The following is a 23,194-nucleotide window of genomic DNA, read 5'->3' on the forward strand; positions in this document are numbered from 1 at the left end:
TTTGTTTAAAGATGTAAAGAACATTTATTTTGGATTTTGAAACACTGGATTTATGTGTTTCAACACGCATTGACACTTTCCTGATGTATGACTATGTTAGGGAGTCAGGGGGCTGAGCGGTGAGGGAATCGGGCTAGTTAGCCGAAGGTTGCCAGTTCGATTCCCGGTCATGCCAACTGACGTTGTGTCCTTGGGCAAGGCACTTCACCCTACTTGCCTCGGGGGAATGTCCCTGTACTTACTGTAAGTCACTCTGGATAAGAGCGTCTGCTAAATGACTAAATGTAATGTTAAGCCTGTTCTCTTTCACCAACCGTCTCTGGAGGAGGGAATCCCTCATTGAATCACCCCTCACAAGGTTTCTTCCATTTTTTCTTCTCTAGTGAGTTTTTCCTTGTCTTCCTTGAGGGTTTAGGTTGGCTGAGGGGCAGTTCTATGGGCATATGTGAAGCCCTCTGTGACATTGCTTGTAAAAAAGGGCTATACAAATACTGTAAATTTCCTTTTCACACAATGTCTGAAACCTGACACTCAAACACCAGAACCACACCTCAAATCTGCAAAACCATACGCACATTTTTGGCCTTTGACTCAGTTTTCAATTTCATTGAAACACTTTTTGCAAAACACAACACACAATTCTCGTAACACACAAAATTCTAACAGGAAACATCTTGATTTCCTTTTTCAAACACAACCAATCAAAATGCCCCACTAATTCATCAGTGCCTCACACTAACTCCTCACATGTGCAAACACTCATTGCTTTACTCAACACCAACCAATCATGGCTTTAGAATAGGCCTATAAATAGCCTAATTTGAGTCGATTTACAGTGCTGGGTATAATTTGTCTGCTAAACTGCATAAATGTAAATTATAACAGGTATGTAACAATCTACTGTAATGTACACATGTTCTAATGTACTAATGTACACATAATAGCTGTTTCAGCACAACACACGGTATACTATACACATACATATATTTTAGCACCCATGCATCCATTGACTGCAGTGCACTGCATGATTGGTCACAGTCTGGTGGATTATTGTATCATGTTGTGCAACAGTACAGTGACTGTAAGAAAACATTTTGACAATATTGAAGAAAATAGTATATATTACTGTATGCTACAGTTCATGGAACACACACACACACCATTCCGTAATCACCTTTTTCAAAATTTGGTTTGGTTTCTGTCCTGCTACACTTTCTTTCGTACTGTGTAATACTGTATTCACAACCACAAATGCTTACAGTAAAAAAATAAGTTTGGTTTCAATCTTGTTTTCGTGTTTACCACAAATTTTTCATCATCTTTGCCATTTACTTTCAATCTTGTACAGAAATGTACATAGGAGCTCATGAAGGAAGAGCTTCAGGTTTTGAATAACTGTGTGTATATGATATATCCAAAAATGTAATATACCGGTAATGGTAAAAGTGTTTGCAACATGAGACAAATGTTTACTTTTGAAACGTGTTTGTGATATTTTAACCATCATTAGAAATAAGTGTGAACAATTTTGAGTCATTGTGTTTTACAGATGACAACTGTGTTGTAGTTGTGTTTACTGTTTGCTGCCTGTGTTTACCATTTTGCAGCCTAAGTGCATCACAGTGCAAAAGGATAAGAATGTGTTAAGAGTTTTGCCAAAAGAGTGTCTGATTCGACAAATGGGTTTAGGCCACTGAACATTTGAATCAGAGAATGGGATTTAGTGTATTAGCAATTGTGAAAAACTGTAAATAGCTGTTGAAATGGCTGGGTTTGGATTTGCCTATAGGCCCCTTCTCACCTTGGAGGCGTGGCTCAATAGTGGCGCATGCTGTTTCCCCGACGCAATGACTCCCAGGTTCATATGGTTGCCACCCTTGACGAATAAAAACATAACACAAACCTAGCTAACCAGCAGCGCCACAAGCGGACCGTGACCCATCACAAATAGCCGTATTCAGACAGGCTACTCTGACAGTGACACCGCCACTGCGACACGCTTTGAACGGACAGGACAGCGTTGTGGAGAGTGGATCAGGAATTTTGCCCGAGCGGGAGAGGATGGAGAGCCCCAATATTTCCTCCGGCAAGGTGGCAGCGATTATCGGAATAAGCATGGGCGCACTGCTGATAATGCACGTGAGAGATCCGTTGGACTGGATAGGCGGTGGGTACCCGGAGGTATGGAGGAAAACTGGACTAGTAGGCGCACCTGCCCGGGCTGTGGTGTGCATCATCGCAGGGGTTTTACTTCTCGCAATGGGCTGGCTGTATAGACTCCTGTTTTCTCCTCTTGAGCTACTCAGAACGCCGGATGAGGTCGGGTACATAGCCGAGGATGGCCGTTCCCGCGCTCAAGCTGCTAACCAAGTGCGTCGGAGACGGAAAACTGGAGAATTGCCACCGGTGTATCCTAACGGCTGGTATCGAGTTCTGGATTCTCACATGTTGGAACGTGGGGATGTGAAAAACATAACAGTGTTAGGTATGAGACAATTAACACTTTCTCTGGTTATTCATTATTGTCCTATGACCCTGGCTCCAGCTAGACCCATAAGCAGTTTATCCTTAAATAATTCTGAATCTGACATTTGAGAAAGATCACGCCGAGGAATAAGCTGCGAGGCACTCGATAAAAATACCTCTTCAGTCTGTTTTATAACAGGACGGTTGTACGAGGTCAGTCCAATATCGCGCAGTTGGTGGGGGTTAAAGATGCTGACGCTGACTGGACACGCTCGAGCCCTTATTTTGTCGCCTGTGTCAACCAGTTTCTTGCATGCGGCAACAACTTCAGCAAATCAGGCGACGCTGCTTCTATAGGCTGCATACGTTTAAAACTTTATTCTGCGTCAGTTATAATTTACATTTAGCTGATTTTACTTTCTTAGGTGGTCTGCAGTGTTTTGATTGTCACCAGTGTAGCGCTTGGGATAGAACACCCTAGGAGGGTTGTAGAGAATGCATGGTCATTGTAGTCATGACATGGGTTTTCAAATTGCACTTGCCCTTGACGAGGTCAAAACCGTTGTAATAACTGGGCAAAAACAATGTGCGTATTACTGTAATCAGACACTATTATCTTTGGCGTCTTACTGTCCATAACCTGCGACCTTCTGATCTGTAGTCGAATGCTCTATCCACTCACGCACTCTCCCTTCTGAACTTCGTACTGATCAATGTAAGTTCCCAGCCAATGTATAAGGAGCGCGTTGATCTGCAGCCAAGCCGAGGTTCCAGATTAATCCTATTGTTTTTGAAGGTCCTAGTTTTGTTGTGAGACTTTGGGCGTTTTGTCATTGTTAAGGTAGTCTTCGACAGTTTGCGTTGAGCAGCCTGGAAACGCTTCGGTTTATTGTTGCATTGTGACTTGAGAACTAACAGAGAGTGTTTGTCCCAGTGTTTGGTTGTCTGATGCCATGGAAACAAGTAGTTATTGTTACACTGCTAGTTCCTCAGTAATTGCTTAAGATTCTAGAAGTTTGTAGAAGTTTTTCTATGACGAACATCGTCATTTCAGGCAGTAGTCCTTGAAACAAAACATTTATTTTATAGAAAAAGAAAATGGCATTTTAAGATGGATATTAACTTCCAGCTACAGTAGGCCTATGTGTTCTGTGCAGGGAGACTGCTGTCAATAGGCCTATATGCTGACTTCTGAATGATTCAGCAATACAGTAAACTACACCCACTTACGAATGATCAAAAACATCTACTAAATGAATAGAAACGTAAATGAAAGCTCAATGAAGAGAGCTTGCTGTTAGAACAGGTTTTGTAACCCTATTTACATTTACATTTAGTCATTTAACAGACGCTCTTATCCAGAGCGACTTACAGTAAGTACAGGGACATTTCCCCCGAGGCAAGTAAGGTGAAGTGCCTTGCCCAAGGACACAATGTCACAACTGCACAACACACAACTGCTCTGTTCCTTGCTCTGCCTCCTGCCATGTGTAGCTTTGCTAAATGATGGCTGTGAATTCCCTCATGTTGTCTACCTCACATTGTTATTTGGTGTAAACACAAGGGAGACCAAACTACACAGAGGTAAAATATTTTGGACATAGAACCTTTTGAAATAAAATATGTGGAAGATGGCCTGATCAACTGCCTTTTCCAATATGCCTCGAGGGAAACACGTACAAGCTTTGGCATATTTCCAAAAGAAACATTTAAAGTTACTGTACTTATACAGGTTGTAACCACATTATTTAAATTAATTAACTTGATTACTATTCTTTGTATCTTTTTTCAGTTATATTTTGTGAATTAATTACAATTTTAGTTGCAGTATGACTTTCCTACATGATGATTCATGCAGGAAATGTCTAAACAGTTGTTCCTCTTTTTTCTGTGGTTGCTATTTCAGTGTGGAGCTATTAGGTTACAACAGCCTTTCCCAATACAATATATAGTCAATAGGTGCGTTCGACTTCATGCAGCGCCGGCGGCGCCAATAGCCGGCTGCAGCCGGGCTGCAGGCGACGCCGGCGCTGCATGAATGGAAGATGAATGATTCAATGAAAAAAAAAAAAAATTATGCGAACAACCAATCAGAACACCGATTTTCACAGCACCTGCACAGTAGCCTATCAGTAGGCCGCACAAACATTTGGAGCACGCCCACCCTCTGTGACCAGGTCCGTACAACCACACCACAGTGTAAACCAAACCTAGCATCCTCGGACACAAAGCATTAGTAACATAAAAACTAAGTTAGTTGTGTGTCAAGCGTTAAGATAAACAGAAACTTCTTCCAGACACACTGGAGCCTCTACATGTATTACGTAATGACATGCTGTCAGAACAATACATGGTGCTTCTGACACATGTTGGAACCAGGTACAGTACATGTAATTTTCTGCCAAGATTGTAATGAGAAAGACGGGTAGAGCCAGTCACACGCACTTTCAACGTTATCAGATTTTGTGGTCAAATATGAATTATGACTGCCACTGCATCTGTATGTTGGCTGTGAAAAGTAATGCTCAGACAAAACCTAAGTTTGATTGATAGTTTCTCACCCCATATTACTTTATGGGGCTTTTTATTCTGCTCCTCATAGATTCTCACTCATCTAATTTTCCCTCAGTCTCTCTCTTCCCGTCTGTGCCAATTTGTCCACCCACCAATAAGTGCCTGTCCTAGTTTCTGTTGACCCGACCCAAATCAAAATGTGCAGTGTTCTGCATCGCTCGCATAGCTTTGAGTTCTGAAGTAAACAAACACAGTCCATGCCGGAACATCCAGCCCAGCCAGATCTTCTACACATCACAGCATCTAACGACACTCTGCTTAATCTCGCTGCCTCGGTCGTGACATGTCTGTAATGCACACTCTCTGTTCCGTCTGTAGCTGGTGTCATCCCAAGTGTCTAAGGGTTTAACCGGGAGTTGCTTGGCCCAGTGTGGCCAGGTTTGTCCCATCTGAACTATAGTGACGGGCAGGGCTAATCTGAGAGTAATCTAAGCCCTACGGGGTCATTCAGCCACGGCCAGATAGGCTGAGGCTTGAGGCTTCGGTCTTTGGCCACAGCTTTCCTCAGGGACTCCATCTGACCGACTATCACACTGAAAAGGGGCTTATGGACTACGTGCCACACATACCCTTATCGCCTGAATAAGTCAAGGGAGTCAGGTGGCTGAGTGGTTAGAGAATCAGGCTAGTAATCAGAAGGTCGCTGGTTCGATTCCCGGTCATGCAAAATGACGTTGTGTCCTTGGGCAAGGCACTTCACCCTACTTGCCGTCTAGCGTCTGCTAAATGACTAAATGTAAATGTAAGTCAGGTCGGTTCCTGAGAAAGGAACACGCTTCACAGCCTGCGTGGAGAAAAGGGCCGTTTTGTGTGACGTTGAGATTTTTTCTAAACTATTTGTATCTCTTAAACCTTTTGTATCTTAAAAAAAGCTTTAATAAACACTCCACCTTTCAAATTGATAGTATACAAACTGAAAGCTGTTAGGCGCCACTGATCTGGAGACTTGAACAGTGGGGACACACAGTGGGGACACACAGAACTGCAGGGTTGTTCGATCGAGACTGTGATAATCACACATTGTACAGATCTGTACTCACATACAGAGTTGTAGTCAAGACCACCTAAACCGAGACCAAGTCATGACCAAGACCAAGCCCAGAGTGTATCGAGACCAAGACAAGAGCAAGGCAGGGCCAGACCGGGTCAAGACCAAGAGCAAGGCAGGGCCAGACCGGATCAAGACCAAGACCACTCAAAATAGACAAGCAGTAGGGTTTGACTAGGTAAAAAGTTAGATTGGATCTGTAACTGTGTAATTGAACAAAAAATGTGCACTCTTAAAGTAGTGCCGTGGGCTTATGGACAGTCAAAACAGCCTTTAAAAAAAAAACACTTTTCTCAGAGGCGCATATGGCTTGTAGGCCTACTCGGTCTCTACTTTCACTCTCTCACCCAAGTAAAGGAGCGCGGTACCGCGGCATTTAACTTAAGTCTAACATTATTAAGTGGGGAGAGGTATGCAGCTGACATGAGTTAACATTGATGTAACATAACTTTAATCGTCATTAGCTACATAGCTTTACGTGGCCTGGCTCGTTATCACAAACAAAATCTGGCAAGCAACTGACACTAATGCGACCTGAAACATACAGTATGTTAGGCCTAGGTTACATGACACCTATTTAGCGAGTATTAGCTATAGGCTACCTCTTTGTGTAATGGGGGAAAAGATTTCTTTAGAGTTTTGGTACAGAGGCAGATTGCAAACGGTAGTTAGCTAGCTTTGCTAGCCTTATGCATAGCTTACCTTTTTTTCATGTTTTCTTTCTAAATGCCGGTAAAAGTTTGATGTAGGCCTAGTCCCAGTCGTCTCAGTGAGCGTCTCTTTAAAAGTGTTTAAAAGTGTGTTTTCTTTTGGATGTTATTGTAAACTCTTTGTGGTTCAGGTAACCAAATATAATTATAGCTGATTTGGCCAACATCTTTAGACAGCCACTGTTTCACCTATCTTCCTCATTCACTTTTGGGGTGCGAGGGGTGATGGGTAATTTCAAATGAGAAATTAGTTAGTTATTGGTTGCATTTGAAGCGTGACATTTTACGTCCAATAACAGTAATGACATTAACAAATAAATTCAACAATGCACAAGCAATTTAGTGATATTCCTGCAGTTGTGGTCTTGACCGGTCTTGAAATAAAATCCCGAGTCCTTTTTGTCCGAGACCGAGACAAGACCGAGTAAAAATGCAGTCTATTCCGAGACGAGAACGATACCTTCAAAATGTGGTCTCGAGACCGGTTTCGAGTAACTACAAATTGGTCAAAGTCTTTTAACCCTCGTGCTGCCTTCGGGTCACATGACCCAAAGGTTCATAACGAACCATCGTTGTGTTTACCCAATTTTACCCAATACAAAAACAAATAAAAATAATTTTCTTTTAACCTTCGCAATGTGGGGGGTCTGAGACAGCCCAACGGTTAAAAGAAAATGCTTCACTTTGTTTTTGTATGCAGTAAAGTTGTCGCAATACGACGGTGGGTCACAATGACTGATGGGTCAGAACGACCCGAAGATAACACAAGGGTTAAATCCTTACCCCCACCCCCCCTCCTTGGTTTGTCTTCGTAGGCGAGCAGGTTGCCGTGTTTCGGGGTGAGGACGGCAAGGCCTATGTGGTAGACGCCTACTGTCCCCACCTGGGTGCCAACTTGGCCGTGGGAGGGCGGGTGGTCGGGGAGTGCATCGAGTGCCCCTTCCATGGCTGGCAGTTCCGTGGGGAGGATGGGAAATGTGTGAGGATCCCCTACGCAGAGAAAGGTTGGTGACAAAAACATAATTAGTCAGTTTGAAACAGGGAACGTCTATAACCTGACTGGAAACTGTTTGGAAAAGGGCATGCACTTACCCAGAAAAAATACCAGACAGGTGATTGGATGAACCATCTGTCCATCACCGTCTATCGGTTGTGGAGAAACCGCAATGAACCTTTTAGAAAACTGAAAATATTTCCCCAAGGATTTATTTTTTGACAGAATTTATTTTTTTGACACCATATCATACTTGAATGATTCTTGTTTTTTGCCCCCGATGCCGTAACCCCAGTGCCTGAGTTTGCCAAGGTGCGGTGCTGGCCCAGCCAAGAGACCAACGGACAGGTTCTGGTCTGGTTCCACTGTGATGGGGAGCAGCCCGAGTGGGTGGTGCCGGAGCAGGGGGAGATCGCTCGGGGGGAGTGGGTCTACCGAGGGCGCACCGAACACTTCATCAACGCACACATAGAGGTGTGTCTCCAAACCTGACTGTGTGAATATGCAGTTGGTTGACGTGTGTGTTGAAGGTTATTCATGTGCTGTGTTGATTCTCTGTTGGCTGTGTGTGTGTGTGTGTGTGTGAGTGTGTGTGTGTGTGTGTGTGTGTGTGTGAGTGTGTGTATGTGTGTGTGTGTGTGACGGTCCCCTTCAGGAAATACCTGAGAATGCAGCAGATATAGCCCACCTGGCTCACCTGCACACGCCAGGTATTGTGAGTGGCGTGGACCTGCGCTACACCAACAGCAAGACCTGGGAGTTTGTTCGTCATGACTGGAAGGTTAGCTCTGAGGGTCACTAACCCTAGGGAGTCAGGTGGCTGAGCGGTTAGGGAATCGGGCTAGTAATCTGAAGGTTGCCAGTTCGATTCCCGGCCGTGCCAAATGACGTTGTGTCCTTGGGCAAGGCACTTCACCCTACTTGCCTCGGGGGGAATGTCCCTGTACTTACTGTAAGTCGCTCTGGATAAGAGTGTCTGGTAAATGTAATGTAACCCTAACCCTATTTTTTGTCCACACAAAAACAGTAATACATTTTGAAGTCTTGCAAAATGTTGCTGTTTGCGCCTGTGTGTGTGCGTGTGCATGTGTGTGTGTGTGGTACAGGTGCAGTGGGAACCTGAGGTCGAGCCGAACAAGCACTGCTCCCAGATGCTGGTGAAGCACGCTCTGACTGTGTTTGGACGCCACTGGCCTCTGCTGGACGTGGATGTAGTAGCCAGACAGGTACGGACAGACAGACAGATACACACAAACACAGAGAGACGACAGACAAGCATGCAGACAGACAAGCTCTCAGGCAGACAGACAGACAGACAGACAGACACAAACACAGAGAGACAGACAAGCATGCAGACAGACAAGCTCTCAGGCAGACAGATAGACAGACAGACAGACACAAACACAGAGAGACGACAGACAAGCATGCAGACAGACAAGCTCTCAGGCAGACAGACAGACAGACAGACAGACACAAACACAGAGAGACAGACAAGCATGCAGACAGACAAGCTCTCAGGCAGACAGACAGACAGACGGATACACACAGAGAGACAAGCATGCAGACAGACAGACAGACAGACAGACAGACAAGAATGCTGGCAGGCAACTCATAAACAAGTTAATATATTTTGGAATATACAAAATACATCAAAGACCAGTAGAACAAAAGAACAAAACGAAGAACAAAATGTGATAAAAAAGCGAAGATACTCAACCAACCCTTACACTGCACAAGCCATCACCGTCAGCCATCGTCCACTGGCAGTGGCAGGCACGGGCACAGAGTGCCAAGTCCGATCATGGATTTACCCTCTCTACGTCTACTGAAATACATCAGCCCCCTGAAGAACAGCCAGACTATTCACACTGGTTTGCTCGCCCTCCTCTTCTCCCGACTATATTTGGGATTTGTGGACATGTTTGCCTCCAGACTAGCTGTCCCAGCCACCATGGTGATGCAGAAGTAGCTCTTTGGTATGTGCAGACAAGACAGGGGCCCTATAACTCTGGCTGCCACAGACTTGCTTCGTGTTATCTCCATAGAGACACAGTTTAACTCCCAGTAGCATGTTATCAGAGCTCCCAGCTTGGTTTCAGTGGCGACAGGACAGCAGAAGTAGCAAAGGAGACATCTCTGGTCTTAACAGAAGTACCTTCACCAGGGCCCTCACAGAAGTGCCTTCACCAGGGCCCTAACAGAAGCTGTGTCATTGTCATACAAATCCTTTCATGTGAAAGCCATCTATGACATCAGCACATCTACAGAGCTCTCAGCTAGGTTTCAGTGGTGACGGTAAGTCATTGTGATATGAATCCTGCCACGCTGAGGCCATCTGTGTCATGTGTTTCATGTGCTCCAGGTGGGGCCTGGAGTGGTCTTCCTGCTCTTCGACCACAGTTTCCTGGGGAGGGGGGTGATCATGCACTGCGTGACCCCCGTGGAGCCCCTCCTGCAGTGTGTGTCTCACACCATCTTCTACCAGAAGAACATCCCTCCCCTGGTTCCCAAGTTCATCCTCAGGGCAGAGTGCATTCAGGTACCAGGTGTGGGTTGGGGTGGGGGGGGGGGTGGTGGTGTGGCTACAGGTGTGAGATACACTAATAGCAAAAGTAAAGATGAATTCCTTGAGGGTTTACATTGGTTTAGGTGCAGTTCTGTAGACGTATGTGTAGCCTGAATGAATAAAAATTGATTCGTTTTGTGTTTCAGTTTGAGCGGGACGTGATGATCTGGAACAACAAGACGTACATCTCCAAGCCCCTGCTGGTCAAGGAGGACTCTTCCATCCAGAAGCACCGACGCTGGTTCAGCCAGTTCTACAGCGACAACAGTCCCCGGCTGCGCTTCCAGCATGACACCCTCGACTTCTGACCTCCCTCACACAGGGGGGAGGAGGAGGAGGAGTCACCAGAGATGGAAGAAGAGGAAGAGGAGGAGGTGATTAAGAGTCATCAGAGATCTCTGACGGAGGAAACGGGAAATCATCAACTTGGTGCAAGAAAACTCCCACTCATCTCCCAGAAATACTTTTTCCAGCTGTCTTAATCAGGAGAGATAGGAGACCTGCCCAGAAATCAGTCAGATGGGACTCTGGTCTTTGACCAGACACCCACCCCCCCTCCCCACCCACCCCGTTCCCCGCCTCCTTCAGTTAAGTGCCTAGCGACCCTGCGAAGCTGTAGGATGTTATTTAGTGGGACCCCACTTCCTGTTTCTCTTTTGAGGTCACTTTCAAGAACATTTGTTTCATACGTTTAACTATGAAGACCTACTGTAATAATGATCAAATCAAGCAATAGGATCCACTGCACCAGAATTGCCTAGCCCAATGTGGACACGGGGACAGCTTAGATTGTGGATGCACTGTGTGTGTGAGTTACGAACTGAATGATGTAGAACTACATGATTATATATCTGTTGTGAATTATACTAGCAGGTGCAGTGTCTAGTATAAAACCGTCCATATTTCTAAGGTTATTAATCTATGTTTGCTGTACTGTATGATAGACAGTTTTATTTTTACATATAAAACTCATCTTTTCCGTTGGGGCTTTAGTTTGGTATCCATTCTGGCATCTTAAAAAATGGTCAGTTGGATAGCACTTGCATAAACCACTGAGTCCTGTTACTTAATCAACTCAAACATGCGAAAAACCTAGATGTTCAAGGGAGTGCTCCCCAATAGCATAAAACGTGAATGGTTGACCAAACCTGGCAACCAGCTCCGAGCCTCAGGCACTACCACAGGCACTTTGGGTTTCCAGGTGTGTGCCTCAGACCTGAGTGGCTGCTTGACCTTGCCTGCTGATTGTAGCTCCAGGTAATTGTAAACCCAGGTAGACTGACTCACATTGTTTCCTGCTCAGCCTGTGCTGCCTTGCTTAGTGTCACAATGACCCGAAGGTTGACAACAACCCATCGGTGTGTTAGGACAACTTTACCCAATACAAAAACACATAAAAAGCATTTTCTTTTAACTTTCTTTTAATTTTTATTTTCGTCTGTCTGAGACAGCCCGACGGTTAAAAGAAAATGCTTCACTTTATTTTTGTATTAGGTAAAGTTGTTGCAACACGACGGTGGGTCACAATGACTGAAGGGTTACAATGACCTGAAGGTAACACAAGGGTTAAGGATGGATGCAAAGCAGTGAGCCTGTTAGGGCATGTGTAGCGCGATGCCCTTCATGTGAAATAGTTGCCAATGATTTCAGAGAATTGTGTCACTGTTCGCACAGACACAGTATGGACAGGTATGAGATTAGTTTACACATTACGATAATAACCGAGCAACACCATTTTAACAGTTACTTGCTCGAACTCTCTTAAGTAATTGTTCTGCAAGGTTTGTAGCTTTTTCATTCTCAGTGAAATTAAGAAGGGATGGAAGGTAGTCTTTTTTTCATTTTTAAAAATTGTTTTATTGTTATGAAAACATGGCTAATTTTGTAGCTCAGCTGTTCTTGGTAGCCTGCACTGTGCAGAATATTAACTGTGACTATGCACTCAGATTTAGCCTCAGTGTGAGAGATCTATAATGTGACTAAAATGTAACCTGTCGATATGGATTACATTTCTCTTGAGTTTCTGAACCACATATTGCTGTGAGATTGCACTGGCATGATCTTCCTGCTGGCACGGCTAAACCTTGCAGGTCTATGCATGACACTGGTATGCACAGGTTGATAGGGTTGAAAGTACTGTGTATAACCTGACTAACTTTCTAGGTGGCAATGGTATGGATAGTGGAAACTCTATACCTGCTGTGTCACTGTGTGGTTCTGATCATGGGACATACTAATAAGGACCTCAGCGTGAGGGCACAGGACTGTGTGGGGGACTGTGGGGGGAAGTGACTGATTAGATCCACCTTTCATGGTTCATTATCCCAATAGGTGGTTGATGAAAAAGGGGTGTTGGCTAATGTGCAAAAGCACAATGTTCTCTTGGATATTTTTAGAGACCCTCCCTTTTCATGATCTCAAAAGATTATTTTTGTTACTGTATCATGCAGTGAGAGGTGTTGATTTGCATCTGCTGAATAAATCAACTCTGGTTTACTGACTTGCTGTGTGTGTGTGTGTGTGTTTTATGTGTGTGTGTTTTATGTGTGTGTGTCTGTTTTCAAGTGTGTCTGTAATGTGTGTGCTCATTGTGCTTCTGGGATAGGTGCATGTTTGTGTAACACAGAACTAGTCACATATCTATCCTTATCTGTGAAAGTGTTTATCTAAGTTTAGAGCCAGTTACAGAGAAAGGCGTTTCAACAAGCCTTTTCTACTTCCCCCTTTGAATCGAGATTCGGCCGCAGTCGTTGCCTTCACCCTCGATAGGAGCTTTACACCCACGGGAGTGCTGGAGCTCTTCTTCCCGTCTTTCAACAACATGGATGAAGCGGATGGCCTTGTGGCCGCACAGGCAGGGAGCGTCGTGACTGAGGAGAAGTTTCCGTCTGTTGTCAGACAGAAGTTTTCCGGGCCGCTGGGCGCGCTCGAACCAGAACGAGGACAGGATGACTCAGCAAAACAGCTCCCGCTCCTCGCTCTGCCCGGACAGGACCCGTGTTGGCATGGCGACGCCGCCGCCACGCTCGCCCAGACAGACGGGCCTGGCCAAGGGACATCTGTTCAACCAGAGCTGGAGTTAGACAACACGGACCAGCCTTGTTTAGAGGGAGGCGTCAGGGGTGAGAGCAGCAGCCTGCAGGGGGAAGAGTGCCCCATCTGCACCGAACCGTACGACGTCGAGTGCGGGCGCTGCATGGTGCTGTTGAACTGCGACCATGCCCTGTGCCGCGGCTGCCTAGCCGGCATCCTGAAGCGTACGGCCGACCCTAACACGGTGCAGTGCCCCCTGTGCCGACAGAAAACCCCCATCCTTCACTGGGAGATCCAGAGGATGCAGGAAGAAATCGTGTACTGCAGTAGCGTCCACGGCCCAGGCCAGATGGAAGAGGACTCCCTGACTGAACCAGAGAGCGCCCCAAGGCTCTGCCCGGGCCTGGAGCAGAGGCTGCTGTCTCATATGGGCCCGGTCAGGCTGTGTGGATGCTGCCTGCGTCCTCCTGGGCTGGTGAACAAATAGCCTAATTAGAGGGTCTTTTCTAAAGCGATCGTTTTGTCATGTGAGTCTTTTTTCAACGTGACATTTTGCAGTGATGTTCCAAATGTTTCGGATTGAATGTCCTTTTGTAAATATACCTTCATAGAAAAATGGGACTTCAGTGGATGTTGGTTAAATGACACACACAATGACACTGTACAGTTACACATGAGAGGTGAGAGGTTTAGGCTGGCATGCAGCCTGTCCACTACAATACAACTCACGTCTGCCTGAGGAGACCAAGGTCGGGCTCAGGAATAAACCTGTTTGTCATTGTTACATCCCAGCGCTGAAATTCTTCTGACCTACATTTCAGTCCAGCAATAGCTACTGTGTATCCTTAGCTACCGTACTGCAGTCCAGCATGGCCCTCTCCTCTGTGCTTAACGTGTATTGGCTGCAGTTCTGTGAGATACAATCCTCGAACATCGTCCTGTAGGCCAGATTGCATTTCTACTCATGACGAGGGACCACACTGGCTGTGTGTGCTTCCTGTTTCATTCTAGATTAATCATCCTCGCCGGTTCAGTACTCAGCACTGTGAATGCTTCACTTGGTCAAGGAGAAGGGATGTGAGGGAAGAGATGCACCTCCATAATTTATCCAGCGACTACATTCTTCACGAACAGTACTACTCCACCCACGCGCTGTGAAGATTTTGAGTATTTTTACATGTCAACATTTACTGACAGCAGCTCTCAACCTGCTACCGTGGGTGAAGTATTTCAGCATAAGTAGAGGTAGTGTGTTTTCAGCTATGCTTTTCACAACAAATTTAGTAATTACCTCGTCAACACACCATCCCTGGATTCTCTTCAAGAAAGTTAGAACTGCAGGAATTCTGATTGAATACAGTAATGTGTGCAAATAAAATCATGGCTGCTATACAAATACCAGCTACTAGACTAGGTGATACGGTGTGTGGGAGTGAAGTGTGACACATGCAAAGACTCTCTCTTTCTCTCTCTCTCACACTCTCTCTCTCTCTCTCTCTCTCTCTCTCTCTCTCTCTCTCTCTCTCTGTCTGTCTAAAATCTCTCTCTTTCTAATCTCTATATACCTTCCTCTGTGTGGGTGGTATGTGAGTGCATGTGAATATGCACGTCTGAGGGGGAGGATTGTGTGTAAGTGCGAATATTTGTGTGTGTATGTGTGTGTATGTGTGTGTATGTGTGTGCGTGGCCACATGTGTCCGTGTGATACTTCTGCATCTGTTTGTGTGTGTGTGTGTGTGTGTGCTCTTTGGCAGTGACTATTGTTACATAACGGCTGCATTGCTAGCTGGCCAAGCTGTATTGATGTGTTAAGGACTACATCGCTGTATATCAAATGGCCCTGTCACTGCTAGCTCTCCCTCTTTGTAAGTGGTGCTCGTTAGACTGTCTTTCACACATATACACACGCACTGTCCTGCAACATTTGAGCTCGCACACTTCAAGTACATACACTCAATTATTGTACTCTAGGTTGGAAGGAAATATTAGATTGAATACTAACATTTTGAAATGCAACGATGGAGTGATGCTTGGTATCTTCATGTTAGGCCGACTAGATCTGAATGTTCATCACGCAACATAAAGCAATTCACGAATCCATAAACTATGTCGTCTATTTCAGGAAACATGGGAGTATCTGTTCCCTCTCTGTTCTGTGTGTGATTAATAATTCAGTAAACTCGACTATTCCATCATTTTGCGCCCTAATTTACGATGCAAATTTCTCCAGAAATCAAGGCGCAGATGTGACTCTCACAATGTATACAACATCCAGGGCACAGGGATTATTTACTCCTCAATTCAATATGACTCGATAATCGATCACATTAAGATAAAACATTATAAACAATGGACCTTTGGTGCCTTTGATAATATGACGTTTCATATCTACAGCCGCCAGACGATTATATGTTTTCCTTCACATTTACCTTTTAAATGTCTATAAATCTGCTACAGTGAATTATTTCGAAATCAAATGGCCCTCACATTTCTCCTCAAACTATAAAAGGTTCTCTTGTAACAAGCTGTCACGCAGACTAGGCCCTGCGCATTCACGTCTGTCTGTATGACTTTCAGAGAGACAAGGGCCTGTTTCCTTGGTAACCAGGATAGTTGATTTTTTCCCAACAGTGTGTGGCTCTTCAGATAATCCCGTACCCCCTGTGGTTACTGGACACTTGGTTCTATCACTTCAAATGGAGCTACAATATTCCACAACCAGTCGAAGTGTCATTAGCTTTGCGTCAATAAAAAGGTTAAACTACGAGGCGTGATTATTGGCTTTTTATTTGGTGGGGAGTTGCGCAATAATTGTTAAAGGCAGGGTAGGTAAGTTTTGCGAAACTAGATATTTTAGCTTTTGTTTGACACAATTCAAATCAAAATATCCCACCCCTCCCTTCAAAACCACTCCCACAAAACTACAGTAACGCGCATTGAGTGCAGGGGCAGGGAATGCGCAGGTGGGTAGGTAGACGGACAGGTAGCCCTAATCATTAGTCAGGGTACGGCTCAATGATTGGTTGGGTTTATCACAGTCTTGCGACACCCACAGATGTCGGATTGATTCCATATAACCGTCAAACCTTTATATGAATTGGTTGCTATATCAATAGGCCTATGTGAAGTTTATTTCAGAAAATATGAAAAAAGTGCTTCTCAACAATATTGCCTACCCTGCCTTAAATTGTCTGGTAATTCACTTCATCGTTTAGAATAATGAGGATGTCGTCAACATTAGGAACTGCTTGCAAGTGAAACGGCAGACCTCGCACGTTCAGCCTCCGTGTTGGAATGACAAGGCTGTTGGTTAAGCTTCAAAGGTCTAAAACAGCTTTAGAGTCCGGCTTCGCCTGAACACATACAATAATATGCCCTATCATATTGATATATCCAGAAGCACAAGGCATCTAAAAATGAAACTATCCAAATTTGTTTATTCAATCCTCCCATCATCGTATTTTACTATTCGTCTGTTACAGAGAGGCTGTATACATGGCCCATTCATTTTAATGATATACTTCCTTTAATTAAACGTAATGCTTATTCTAGCAGCAGCACGCCAACGCGGAATGAGGGTACAGTGGATGCGCGCTCCACAGCGCGCGGGCACAGCTGTCAGCACCAAGGACAGCACGCTCAGCTCCGAGCCTCGCGTCAGTGTGAACACTTCAGAGCGGAGCCGCATATCCAGCCCACACAGGAACGAAGAGCGTGTATACAGCACAAAGGGAACCGCTACAGAGCTCGGGAAATTGTCTAATTTATTTTTCATCCACTGTTACTTAATCTTCAGATTGAGAAAACTGCAATGGAGGAGAACGTGAGCTAGCCTATCATTGTTATGCAAACAGCGGTTGGGGAGTCCTAATGACTAGATGCACATTCCTCCGCAGTGCACATAAATCTTCTGTCAAGAATTTCTACTCTTTATAGGCTACGGTGGCGTTGTGATTTCAATCGAGTCGTGCCACCTAAAAGCCGGTCAAGCCGACCCGCCAACAGGGAGAAAAACTACCGGGATCCGCTGTACGGTGTGGTCGTTCACACGATGCGTCTGTTTCTGCTGGCGGTGCTTTTCTCGTGCTCCTGTGCGCGGGCCGGATGTGAGCCAAAGATAGTTAACATCGGTGCCGTCTTGAGTCAGAAAAGGTACGAGCAGGTGTTTAAGGATGCGGTGACTCAAGCAAACCAGATATATGGGAGAGACAAATTCAAGCTGACCGCCATCTCCGTAACTCACAAACCCAATGCCATTCAGATGGCACTCTCCGTCTGTGAAGACCTCATCTCCAGCCAGGTAGGTTTTCGCATGAAAGAAAGTGTCACCACAGTGCTGGAGAGCTGAGATAGCCAACACACTTGCCATTTAGGTAGCGCATGATCCATATTCAGAAATTGCTGAGAAAGACCAGCAATATCCTACAGTAGATATGCTGCATAGGCTATCCAGACAAAAAAAAATACGAGTGGAGATATAGTGTAAATTCCGCATGAACAGAAGCGACGTAGCCTTTGGTGCAAATTCTCACTTGTGATTCAACAGAAGTGACGTGGGTTAAAGGCAGAAACGGTCGATATTGACCACTGCATTCGTATTGGTATTAGACGTAGGCCTACAAAATAGTTCCCAATAGATTTAAATGTGTTCATGCCATGCCTTTCAAATTGCAGTTAGTTGAATTTTCACACGCTTTAGCCTTAAGCTATAGACTAAAACCCAATGAGACGCTTATGAAAAAGTTCGTTGCGCAGCAGAACATCGAGCCTGTCTCCAGGCCAGCCGTCAAAACAAATCGGGTCAAATTACATGATTAAACCATCATTCACACAATTGGGTCATTAAGCTATTTCATGTGTTTTATCCAATATAACATCATGAATGATTTTGATAAACTAAGGCTATTTTGATACAAACAGAGCTAAATAGGCCACAGTTCGTGTCGGATTGCGGTTGAAAGGGCAGCCTCACTGTAAAAAGAACACAGCTGCCGATCCACTGAACTGTAAATGAAGTAACGAACAGCGAAATGAATGACGCACAATTCAGAACGAACGATTTTACTGCAGCGGTCCACTTTCCTCCCGCTCATGTCATGTGACCAAATATTGCCAAAGGTAGGTCTAGGTGCGAAAAGGGCGTCAACATTTAATCCTTGAGCACTAAACATAGCCTACTCTCTAAACAAGGTATTTTAACACTCACAGACAAAATGTAAGAGCGCTTATCCACCAAATAATGGTAGGCCAAATTAAGATGAGCATGAATTTATACTTGACCCTACGCAGCTGAGATAAAATTACTGGCATTTAATATCTTAGGTGTTGCCCTGAGACCATCTACAAAGGCGACCTCACGCAAAGGGTAGATTATTATGATTTTTTTATTTGGCTACACATGCTTCATAAATGATGTATAAGGAAGCAGGCAACTGTAAAGACGTTAAAACACGGTAACAGTTGGTTAAAAGCCTCGTCCTCATCTTTCATTGAAACACACACACACACACACACACACAAACAGCATGTTTGTCTCTTTGGATGACATCGTGTGCAACATGAACGCATTATTACTTTACTTACATATCTTTGCCCCAGCACACACTCCCTGAATACAGCGGACACACCGTCATCCATTAGCAGAGGGGGTCAGATGGCTGAGCGGTTAGGGAATCGGACTATTAATCAGAAGGTTGCCGGTTTGATTCCCGGCCGTGCAAAATGACGTTGTGTCCTTGGGCAAGGCACTTCACCCTACTTGCCTCGGGGGAATGTCCCTGTACTTACTGTAAGTCGCTCTGGATAAAAGCGTCTGCTAAATGTAAATGTGGCAGAGAGCCTCAGAGCCACCTTCTCATAGCTTGAGATGTTGTTTACCCCCTCCTGCCCAGTGAGATGTATCATCGACTGCGCGAGGGGATGGATGTTTAGCCTTGTGTGTTGTAATGTGACGGTCTTGGCTCCGAGGAGAGGGTTATCACTGAGAAGGGAGGTCCGTGGCAGATGGATGTGTGGATGCCTGGGAGCATTCTGTGGATGAGTGACCTCGTTTCAGACCCAACCATATTGCCTTCACATACAGTATGAGGCTGTTGCACCATGAGCACACAGCCAGGCCGGTTTCTGGCCTCAACATTGGATCTCAAAGACAATTCTCAAGGATGAGACACAACATTGTATTTATAATAGGCGCAATTATCACAGGCTATAATGATAATTCAGTGTTTATACTCCAGCAGTTTAGCCTAGGACAAGACCTCAGAGACTTAAGAGATTAAGTTAGCTACACGTTAATTCTCAATAGAATATAAAGTTGTATTGTATCGTGGAATGCTCGCAGCAATAGAATAAACTACTATACAGTGATATGTGAAAGTGTGGAACATTCTCAAAGGAAGACAGTTCCTCAGTTGTACTCGGTTGTAGATCGATTGCGCTTGATTGCCTTGTGATTTGCTCACCAAGCTCCCTGGCAGGAGGTGAGCCGGCTGTAACTGTTCCCCTCATGTCTGCAGGTGTACGCCATCCTGGTGAGCCACCCTCCCCAGTCCAACGACCACCTGACCCCCACCCCTGTGTCCTACACCGCTGGGTTCTACCGCATCCCTGTGGTGGGGCTCACCACCCGCATGTCCATCTACTCTGACAAGGTGAGGGAGGGAGGGGGGGGGGCGGGGGAGGGAAGGGAGAGAGGGAGGGAGGAGGAGGGAGGGGTGTGGAGGAGGGAGGGAGGTGGAGGAGGGAGGGAGGAGGGAGGTGGAGGAGGGAGGGAGGAGGAGGGAGGTGGAGGAGGGAGGGAGGGAGGAGGAGGGTGGAGGAGGGAGGAGGGAGCGCGGTGGAGGAGGGAGGGAGGTGGAGGAGGGAGGGAGGGGGGTGTAGGAGGGAGGGAGCGCGGTGAAGGAGGGAGGGAGGGAGGAGGGAGGGGGGTGGACGAGGGAGGGGGGTGGAAGAGGGAGGGAGGTGGAGGAGGGAGGGAGGGAGAGAGGGAGGGGGGTGGAGGAGGGAGGGAGCGCGGTGGAGGAGGGAGGGGGGTGGAGGAGGGAGGGAGGGAGGTGGAGGAGGGAGGGAAGTGGAGGAGGGAGGGAGGGAGGGGGAGGAGGAGGGAGGGGGGTGGAGGAGGGAGGGGGGTCAAGGAGGGAGGGAGCGCGGTGGAGGTGGGAGGGGGGTGGAGGAGGGAGGGAGGGATGGAGGGAGAGGGAGGGAGGGGGGTGGAGGAGGGAGGGGGGTGCAGGAGGGAGGGTGGGAGGTGGAGGAGGGAGGGTGGGAGATGGAGGAGGGAGGGAGGGAGAGGGAGGGGGGTGGAGGAGGGAGGGAGGGAGCGGGAGGAGGAGGGAGGGGGTGAGGGAGGGAGGGAGGGGGAGGCGGGGGAGGGAGAAAGGGAGGGAGGGAGAGAAGAGATGAAGGGGAAAGCGGGAGGGAAGAGAGGGAGGAAAATAGAGGATGGGAAAGAGGGATGGAGGGACACAGACAGTAGGAAAGATTAAGAGGTCTTTTGGAGATAGCCGCTATTGATTTAACGTGCTAAGTTAACGGGCATCACGACAGCCATAATTAGATTGTCTTCTGCTATAAAATGAATCATAAAAGAGAAGGAAATGTGTTTGAATACCTTCCTGCCTTGCATGAGCAGTGACTGTGACAGCACAATAAACTCTTTACTCAATAGAAACTAATAAGACTAGAAATCCAGAGGCTTATGTTCACATTTAGCTTTCATAAATGTAAACGTTTTTTGTAATGGCAAACCACGAAAGGGACGGCCTGTCAGTCCTGGGCGTATATCCTGCCTTCTCGTTCTCCCTTCCTCTGACCTTTGACCTCCCTCCGACCCCCAGAGCATCCACCTGTCCTTCCTACGCACCGTCCCACCCTACTCCCACCAGGCCCACGTCTGGTTCGACATGATGCGCGAGTTCCGCTGGAACCACATCATCCTCATCGTCAGCGACGACCACGAGGGGCGGGCCGCCCAGAAGAGGCTGGAGACACTCCTGGAAGAGAGAGAGACGAAGGTGAGACGCTCCGACACACAGGACCTTCCGGGGTGTGAGTGTGTGTGTGTAGCCGCTGGACACAGAGGTCCTCTACGTATCTACGGGTAGATGTTTTCCGTTCTGTTCTGTGTGGACACATCTTTCTCACCCTTGTGTAAACGTTGGCTAACATTCTTAAGGCATCAACAGCGTCTAATGTGGTCTAATCTGACAGAAGTTTGTACGTTTCTTTACTCATCTCATGTTGCTTTTCACCATAGTCAAATTCTCCTGTGTTAATTCACAATGGGAGACCAAATAGAGGACTTAATCTGGGGCTTTGCAAAACATCAATGACTCCTATACATGTACAGTTCGATCACACCATGGCCATCTGTACGTAAAAACGTGAAGCGACGGGAGTTCAGCCCTCGTTTCCTCACCCTGATGGACACCGCTCACGGATTGTTTACGCACAGATGGATGACGTGCTATGTTTACTAGTTTAGCATGTTTCTCTACTTTAGTGAACTAGATGCCCGGGGTTTTCTTTTCGTGCACTTTGGGATTATGTAATTCAAGACTCTGTGTTGCAGCACGTGAAGCCAGATATCACCCGGGTTACGCATCCAGTTTGAGTTCAGCTCTGAGCCACGTTGGGTGGATCCAAGGTCAGTGAAATGTGCTGATCCACCCAAAACCAGAAAGAGGTTGGGAATGTTTTTCTCCCGTGAGGAGTTGAAACAGAACGATTAACACACAGTTAATGAGCCTAGTTCACCTGGGGATGAAGACAAGGGTGTTTTATACAGAGGTGTTGGTTCCCTTAAGGGATTTTTGATGTAATTGCGCGAGTAAGAGAACCGAGTCTCGAGTAATTTAATTAGCGGGTGATGAAAAATTTAATGTGACGCAAGGCCATGATAACTCATGCTGGCGGACAACGGTATGAACCAAGGATATTTTCACTCATCAATCACACATCGAAGATTAATGTGGCGTGGCTGAGTATAGCTGTGTTTAATGCATGGTCATATGATTGATAATCCTAATGGCTTTGCTGACGCCGAATGGTCTCTGAGGTATTTGATAAACACACTGTAGATTATTCTGCAAAAACCGGTTGAATAAGCCTGTAGTCTTGACAGTCTCCTAGGACAGGAACTCAATGTGGTTCTGTAATGAGATGCCATCTCTTTGATAGTAAAAAAAAATAACTTTGCGGAATACATCGCCCAATATGACAGTTAGCAGCTGTAACAACTAATTTGTAGAGGTTTGTAAAAAAAGATGGCTTTTTGTTGCTAATTATTCGATTCTGCCACATGCTCTTTTCATATTCCCACTTGGTGTAAAAGTAGACTTAATAACATGCCTCTTTTCAAGATGGGATCTATACAGGAGAGTGACGTGGGGTCACTGCTTGCAGTGGATTTTGTCAGAATAAAAACAGGAGCAACACATCATGCAGTATTCATGCCCGAGTGAGGAGGTAAAAATAGAGCACTCAAAGAGACTCGTTTGCATTTACATTTAGCAGACGCTCTTATCCAGAGCGACTTACAGTGAGTACAAAGACATTCCCCCCGAGGCAAGTAGGGTGAAGTGCCTTGCCCAAGGACACAACCTCATTTGGCACCCCCGGGGAATCGAACTGGCAACCTTCAGATTACTAGCCCGCTTCCCTAACCGCTCAGCCACCTGACTCCCACTTTTGGGAGACAAAGAGAACGAGGTTCACATCAGGAGTGTCACAGAGAACCAAGTATAAAACAAAGACGTTTGGAAAGAGGGAAATAATACCCCCAAAAATGATTTGGGTCATTTTGT

General features: G+C 46.0%; 2 protein-coding genes across 10 annotated transcripts in view; both read left to right on the top strand.

The window, feature by feature from the left end:
• The first annotated feature begins 1,884 nt into the window (after window positions 1–1,884).
• zgc:92275 (cholesterol 7-desaturase nvd) lies at window positions 1,885–12,858 on the top strand. The gene is made up of 7 exons (XM_062478862.1): window positions 1,885–2,485; window positions 7,614–7,802; window positions 8,088–8,266; window positions 8,448–8,573; window positions 8,899–9,018; window positions 10,155–10,331; window positions 10,505–12,858. Exons 1-7 carry the CDS (start codon window positions 2,062–2,064, stop codon window positions 10,664–10,666), a joined length of 1,377 nt encoding a protein of 458 aa, XP_062334846.1. The 5' UTR covers window positions 1,885–2,061; the 3' UTR covers window positions 10,667–12,858.
• Window positions 12,859–16,999: 4,141 nt separating this feature from the next.
• grin1a (glutamate receptor, ionotropic, N-methyl D-aspartate 1a) overlaps window positions 17,000–23,194 on the top strand; it is a 28,460-nt gene continuing 22,265 nt past the window's right edge. For 5 of the 9 annotated variants that reach the window (XR_009932220.1, XM_062478817.1, XM_062478819.1 and 2 more), the window contains exons 1-3: window positions 17,001–17,691; window positions 19,907–20,041; window positions 21,227–21,403. Coding sequence is in view for 8 of the 9 variants with exons in the window: in XM_062478817.1 (XP_062334801.1) it covers window positions 17,443–17,691; window positions 19,907–20,041; window positions 21,227–21,403 (561 nt within the window). In the remaining variant the exon portion in view is untranslated. Of the gene's footprint in view, window positions 17,692–19,906; window positions 20,042–21,226; window positions 21,404–23,194 lie in introns of all 9 variants that reach the window. The other 4 variants (XM_062478822.1, XM_062478823.1, XM_062478825.1 and 1 more) reach the window with 3 other exon arrangements.

The sequence above is a fragment of the Osmerus eperlanus genome, chromosome 14 (assembly GCF_963692335.1).
Source record: "Osmerus eperlanus chromosome 14, fOsmEpe2.1, whole genome shotgun sequence".
NCBI lineage: Eukaryota > Metazoa > Chordata > Actinopteri > Osmeriformes > Osmeridae > Osmerus > Osmerus eperlanus.

Bases quoted from the DNA above. Each gene is read 5' to 3' on its own strand.
- zgc:92275 (XM_062478862.1), top strand. From the start codon at position 2,062: ATGGAGAGCCCCAATATTTCCTCCGGCAAGGTGGCAGCGATTATCGGA. The intron at 8,267-8,447 runs GTGTGTCTCCAA...GGTCCCCTTCAG, and splicing joins TCATCAACGCACACATAGAG to GAAATACCTGAGAATGCAGC. The intron at 10,332-10,504 runs GTACCAGGTGTG...TTTGTGTTTCAG, and splicing joins TCAGGGCAGAGTGCATTCAG to TTTGAGCGGGACGTGATGAT.